General features: G+C 39.8%; 1 protein-coding gene across 1 annotated transcript; it reads right to left on the bottom strand.

The window, feature by feature from the left end:
- Positions 1 to 3,293: 3,293 nt before the first annotated feature.
- Positions 3,294 to 6,153, bottom strand: sart1 (spliceosome associated factor 1, recruiter of U4/U6.U5 tri-snRNP). The gene has a single exon (XM_037765397.1). It carries the CDS (start codon positions 5,773 to 5,775, stop codon positions 3,448 to 3,450), a length of 2,328 nt encoding a protein of 775 aa, XP_037621325.1. The 5' UTR covers positions 5,776 to 6,153; the 3' UTR covers positions 3,294 to 3,447.
- Between the last annotated feature and the right edge of the window lie 688 nt (positions 6,154 to 6,841).

The raw sequence follows: 6,841 nt of genomic DNA, 5'->3' as shown, positions 1-6,841 counted from the left end.
AAAAAAACAAGATGCATCAGCTAACACAGTAAAAAAAAGAGCTAAACAAAGTGTAACAAAAAATTAACAATTTAAATAGAAGGAAGTATAAAAATAGGAGCAGTATATACAGTATTGACAATAAACAGACTACTAACAAAATTGCACAAGTGGAAAATGATATTGCACAGTGAGAATTACACCTGAGTAAAACTGATAGACAGTTGGTGTACAGTAAAGTGCAGTTCTTGTCAGTTTTTTACAAGCAACAATAAGCAGATTGAGAATTGGACACCTTAACAGTACACTTTTCATTATGTGGAAAAGAGACAGTGGAGCATACAGTAACATGCAGACAAAATATAGAGAAAAGAGTCAAGTGATGAGTACACAATTACAGAAAACATGACAAGTAGAGGCCAGTTTATAAAGTAAATTAGAGTGTGGATGGTAGAAATGGCTGTTAGGTTTTATCAGAGTAACTGGACTAAATGCTGCAGAAAGGAGCAGTATATACAGTATTGACAATAAACAGACTATTAACAAAATTGCACAAGTGGAAAATGATATTGCACAGTGAGAATTACTCCTGAGTAGTACTGATACACAGTTGGTGTACAGTAAAATGAGAATTAATGGATTAATGAATGAATGAAAGAAATTCCACCTGAAAATATCAGGTTATTGTCAGTTTTTCAGTGTTTAAGTGTAAGTGGTTTACTGGGAGCAGTGCTGCTTGTGGTCTACTGGGAGCAGTGCTGGTTGTGGAGTCTGACAGCTGCAGGAAGGAAGGACCTGCGATAGCGCTCCTTCACACACTTTGGGTGGAGCAGCCTGTCGCTGAAGGAGCTCGACTGATGGATGACAGCTTAGCCATCATCCTCCTCTCTCCCACCACCTCCACTGTGTCGAGAGGGCATCCAAGGACAGAGCTGGCCTTCCTGATTACTCTGTCTAGTCTCTTCCTTTTCCGCAGCATTTAGTCCAGTTACTCTGATAAAACCTAACAGCCATTTCTACCATCCACACTGTAATTTACTTTATACACTGGCCTCTACTTGTCATGTTTTCTGTAATTGTGTACTCATCACTTGCCTCTTTTCTCTATATTTTGTCTGCATGTTACTGTATGCTCCACTGTCTCTTTTCCACATAATGAAAAGTGTACTGTTAAGGTGTCCAATTCTCAATCTGCTTATTGTTGCTTGTAAAAAACTGACAAGAACTGCACTTTACTGTACACCAACTGTCTATCAGTACTACTCAGGTGTAATTCTCACTGTGCAATATCATTTTCCACTTGTGCAATTTTGTTAGTAGTCTGTTTATTGTCAATACTGTATATACTGCTCCTTTTTTTATAGTTCCTTCTATTTAAATTGTTCATATTTTGTTACAATTTGTTTAGCTCTTACACTGCAAATTTCACCACTGCGGGATTAATAAAGGAATATCTTATCTTATCTTCTTATTTCCTGTTAGTTCCCCTACTTTTTACCATACCTTTTATATTTTGGATTGAGTCTAGATGCCCTTTTGTTGCGTTACACCAATTCTGTTGCCACTGTTGATTTAATTTTCCACTCTGAATTTGACAGTCTAATAATAATTTAAACAACTTGTTTTTTTTATACAGTGGTGGAAGAAGTAATCAGATGTTTTACTTCAGTAAAAGTAGTAATACCACAGTATAAAAATACTCTATTACATATAAAAGTCCTGCATTCAGCATTTTACTTAAGTAAAAGTACATAGCATCAAAATATACTTAAAGTACCAAAAGTAAAAGTACTCATTATGCAGAATGTCCCATTTCAGAATCATATATATTATATGACTGGATTGTAATTATTGATACATTAATGTGTTCATCACTAATGTTGCAGCTGGTAAAGGAGGAGCTAATTTAAACTGCTTTATATACTACTGGGTAGCTTAACCTATAATAATACACCAGAATTATTAGTTGATTATAAAATGTATATTAATAATCTAAATCTTTGAAGTAAATAGTAACTAATGTTATCAAATAAATGTAGTGGAGTAAAAAGTGCAATATTGGTTTCTAAAATGTAGTGCAGTAGAATTATAAAGTCGCATAAAATGGAAATATTCAAGTACCTCAAAATTATACTCAAGTACAGTAGTTGAGTAAAAGTACTTAGTTACACTCCACCACTGCTTTTTAATCACTTATTTTCCCAATTTGTCTGCTTTTTCATTACCTGAATGTGTTCGGATCCACATGAAAGTCATATTTCTCCTTCGCAGATTGTGATGATTACTGGCTGTACCTGTCTTCATGTTTGAGTGCTGATACAGAGTCAGTCACTACATTTTTTGTTGCTCTCACCTGTTCAGCCCATTCTAATGATTTGCAAAAATGACATTCAAATAATCTGACGTTCTTTTGCTAATTTCCACCTATAACTGTGAATCACAACTGCAGATCCCATCATATCCGTTTGTGGATCCTTTGATCCACAAGTACAAATCTAGTCCATGTACTTACAGTCTATAATGATAGTATTCACTAATTAAATCAGTGGTTTTGTTATTGTGCTTTAACTTAAACAGTCCCAGATCTACACATTAATGTTCTAATACCCAGACCGGTCTAATAGACCATACCACAGTTGAAGAATTTTCTATAAAACTGAAAGGGACACCCCGCAAGTTATAGTCATGTGCCTTTTAACAAACCATTGCAAGTCTGCCATCTATTGAAAGTATAAAAATCAACCCTGTTTTTAGACAGTGTCTAATGGAAACATTTGTGGAATGCATATTCACAATGTGGGGTTATATTCTCTCTAATTTGCTGTTAGTTAACCAAAATCAAAGGCCAACAATGACATTATTGAGCCATAAAGCATGGCTATCAGCCCACTTCCTGTGAAAAATGATCTAATGTATAATTATAACTGTTAGGGTGAAACCATCGGAGAGGAAATGTTAATCAACTGGGTTTTTAAAAAAATAATGTAGTGTTAATTTTTGCATTATTTTATCTACTGTCATTTTAGTTCTGTTGTTAACCACATTTAACTTAAAAAAAGAGCTGAATTCAATTTTCTATCTGCTTTTGCTACTTATAATCAGAATCCAAATGCATTTGAAACTTTGATATACTTCTTCCCCTTGTTCTTTACTACTGGACATGTTCCTAACCTCATGCCACAAAATGTGCAATAGCTGTCATGAAACTAAACAAAGGCATTCAAAATTGTTAAGTTAACACATTTTGGTTCTCATAAAACTCAATACTCTTCACCTTGAAAATTAGCAACACAGAAAACAATAACACATTTATGTAATTTGCACTAGTTTTATTGGACAACTATTTACTACAACAACAAAGCTTGTATGAAGTAGGCATTTACTTTACTTAAAACATCCTGTGTGTGTGTATATCTAAGCATGTGTCAGGGTATGATTGTGTTAAAGATAATTCACTCTCCCCCAGACTTATTTGGTGATGGTGTTTGCATTCATACTTTTCCCACTCCCACTAAGCACAATATATGGTGTTTTCTGAGATTTCTGCTTCTCTTGGAGCAAAGCCACCGTCCCTAGAGGAGTATCACTGCTGCTCATCTTCTTCAGCAGCGCCTCCTCCTCCAGCTTTTTCATCCTCCTCTCTGTCTTCATCTTTCCAGAGCCTTTCCCGTGGAATCGATGTGAAAGCTGCCTGAAAGCTTCTTTTGGAGTGAGCCTCCGCCCAGATTCATCCACGTACTCGATCTTGACGTCGGGCTTGTAGCCGTCTTTATCCTTGAAATCTTGAGTGAAGCCTCTGTATTCTTCTCTGCGGCTGTACTTGTCGTCAAAGCCCATCTTGTCCTCGATGCAGTAGTTGTCATTGGGCAAAGCGCCTTTTGTTGCCCTCACACGGGCTATCTTCTGCATTTCAGTGTCCAACAGACCTTTGTTTTTGCACAACAGCAAGGCAGCAGCAAGACCGGAGTTGACAATGGGCTCTTCATCCAAAATGGTGGCACAGGCTGTGGAAAAATCGGGCTGTTTCTGCTCTTCATCCAAGTTAACTGTGCTCCATCCAACATTGTCATCCAATTCAGATTCTGAATCTCCAGCATCATCTTTCTCTTCTTTCTCTTCAAAGTCCATAATGTCCTCTTGGTCCTCTCTGTTGCCGGACAGCCCATAAGTTGGAATATCACCAAGAGTTCTGCAAAACTCTGAGGTGGCGTTGAAAACAATGTTGTTCTTCCTCTCAGGATCATTGTCAATTTTGCCTTTATCGAGCTCTTTAATCTTCTCTGCCACCTTCTCCCCAGAGTCTTTGAGGAGCTGCTTTTGCTTCAGCTTCCTCTGCTTCTCCAGTTGTTTCTGCAGCTCCTGCTCTGCCTCGTCCTCCTCAATTACAGCTGGCTCAGGAGGTGTGAAGTCTTCGTCATCACTTATGTCCATTTCTGCCATCCTAACGTCATCAGACAGAAGGGGGATATCGTGTACCAATGTGCTCTCCTTCTCCTTCTCCTCCTCATCCTTTACTTCCCCACTTTCTTCATCCAGCTTCTTGCGGCCTCGACCGCGTGTCCTGGAGCCAAAATCAGTGCTGCGGGTGTCGTCAATGCGAAGCTCATCTGCAGCCGTCTGCTTCTCCTTCTTCCTGATTTTCCTCACACGGCGTTTTGTCTTTTTAAAGCCCACCATTTCCTGAGGTGAGTAATACTCAGAGGCGATGGTGAGAGCAGGCATGTCCAAGGTCTGGGCCTGATTATGTAGAGCCTCTCTCATGGCCTGAATCTCCCGCTCTCGCTCACCGTCAGCAAAGCCGCCTGTATTCAACCGGAAACTCTTTTTCTTTTCTCCCTCAATTTCCTCATCATACTTTGAAAGTACAATGCGGGGCTTAATCGTAATCATATCATCCACACTCTCCTCTTCTGCATAGGGCTTGTAATCAGGCTTTTTCTTTTTTAGCTCCACGTTCTTTTCTGCTTTTTCCTTGTCCACCATGTTCACGTTCACAAGCACATCTTCCTCCTCTTCGAGTACACCTTTGTCTTCTAGGGTCAGGATGACAGTCTGGCCCTCGTTGAAGGAATCCACCTTGTGCTGCACTTTGAGTCCCTTCAGATCTTGAGCTGTGTATGCATCCTTTTTCTTCTGTGCAAACTCCTCCTCTACCAGATTGCTGACACCAAACTCCTCATCCATCTCTTGCAGAAGTTTGGCTCTTTTCTCAGCCAATTCTTTTTCTTTCGCCATATTTCTGCTTCTCTCAACCCAGGCAGTTGTATCATCCAGCCAGTCGTCCTCTGCTATGGTCTTGACTTTCCCCAGTTTCTGGTTCTGGATGCGTTTTTCTTTCATAGCCGCGAGCTTCTCTCTCATATCTTTCTGCCTTTTGATGAGAACAGGGTTGATGGTCTCAGCCACCAGTGGTTCCTCTTTGGTGCCCAGCTCTTTCTTGTTCTCATTCAGCTCCAGAGGCTTCAGACCCAGCTTGGCTCTGAGTTTGTTGGTCTCCTCGACGCTGAGAGATGCGTCTCCGCTTGCAGACTGAGGCTGAGGCTGAGCATTGCTTTCTTCATATCCAACATCAACCTTCTCCTTCTTCACTCGTGGCTCTCCGGTGCTCCTCTCACCCTTGCTGCGGCCCTCTCGTCCGCCTCTCTCCCGGGACCTGGAGCGTTTCCGTTTCTCTTTATCCCGAGTCCCCTCTGCTCGGTCTGCAGCATCTCGGTCCTTGTGGCGATGCTTCTTATGCTCACGACGGTCCGTGTCCTTGTCGCGACTCTTCTCCTTGTGTTTCTTGGACGACCCCATTGTTTTCTTTTGAAGGTTGTAACTAAAAAAACACGCAACTGTTTAAAAACACTTGTAGTGTTGGATGATGGGAGGAAAAAAGGCTGCTAGTCTTCCTTCGCTGGTTAGCTCACATTAGCTGTGAATGCTATGCTGCTAAGTGACGACACAGCTCGCTCAGTGCGGAGGCAAAAACGAAACCTCACCTTCAATATCAGATATTACTCGACGACGAGTGAGGATGTGGAACAATTACTTAGCTGTGTGTTTTCTTCACGCCAGGTTAACTATTCCACGTTCAGGTACACAGCTCAATACGTCGTCTAAGCGAACGAACCTTGAACGACAATAAGACGGTTTCCGGGCGACACACACTTCCTGTGGTTGGACCTTCTTCTTCTTCTCTCAGTTTCTGGCGGATCGCAACCTGGTTTAAGCTGCATACCGCCACCTACTGGACTAGAGTGTCATGTAATTTTACACATTACTGCTACTCTTAAATTACACCCACCAATCCGGTGTCTCTTAAAGGTCCCATATGAGAACTATGAGGACTTTAAGAACTTTAAACATGCACTATCTGCAACCATATTGGACTCTAACCACTGGCACACTTTACACTAACTTTACACTATACATCCTCTATACCACTTTATAATCAGAACCAGAATCAGAATCAGAAAGGTGTTTATTGCCAGGTGTAAGGGGTATACACGAGGAATTTTCTTTGGCTTTCTTGGTGCGAGACAAATAGTATAATAACAAAGAAATAGATAAAACTTTAGAATAAAATAAGAATAAAAATGTACAATTAACAAAATAAGCTATAAAAACAAACATGATATAAACAGATAGTATAAACAGATAGTGCAAATATATATATATAGGCTATATATATATATAGACTGCACATATGCACATATTACATTTATTTATTGTACATACTACATTTATTTATTGACGGACTGCACACACTATGTTCACCGATTCACTCTGTGTATTTTATATCTCTATTATTGCTTTTATAATTTTTGTATACCTTTACCTCTCCTGTGTTTCACTCTGTTTGCTGATGTTGCTGCTTTGA

This window comes from Sebastes umbrosus, chromosome 3 (assembly GCF_015220745.1).
Source record: "Sebastes umbrosus isolate fSebUmb1 chromosome 3, fSebUmb1.pri, whole genome shotgun sequence".
Lineage (NCBI taxonomy): Eukaryota > Metazoa > Chordata > Actinopteri > Perciformes > Sebastidae > Sebastes > Sebastes umbrosus.
This window is presented reverse-complemented; position numbering and strand designations above follow the sequence as displayed.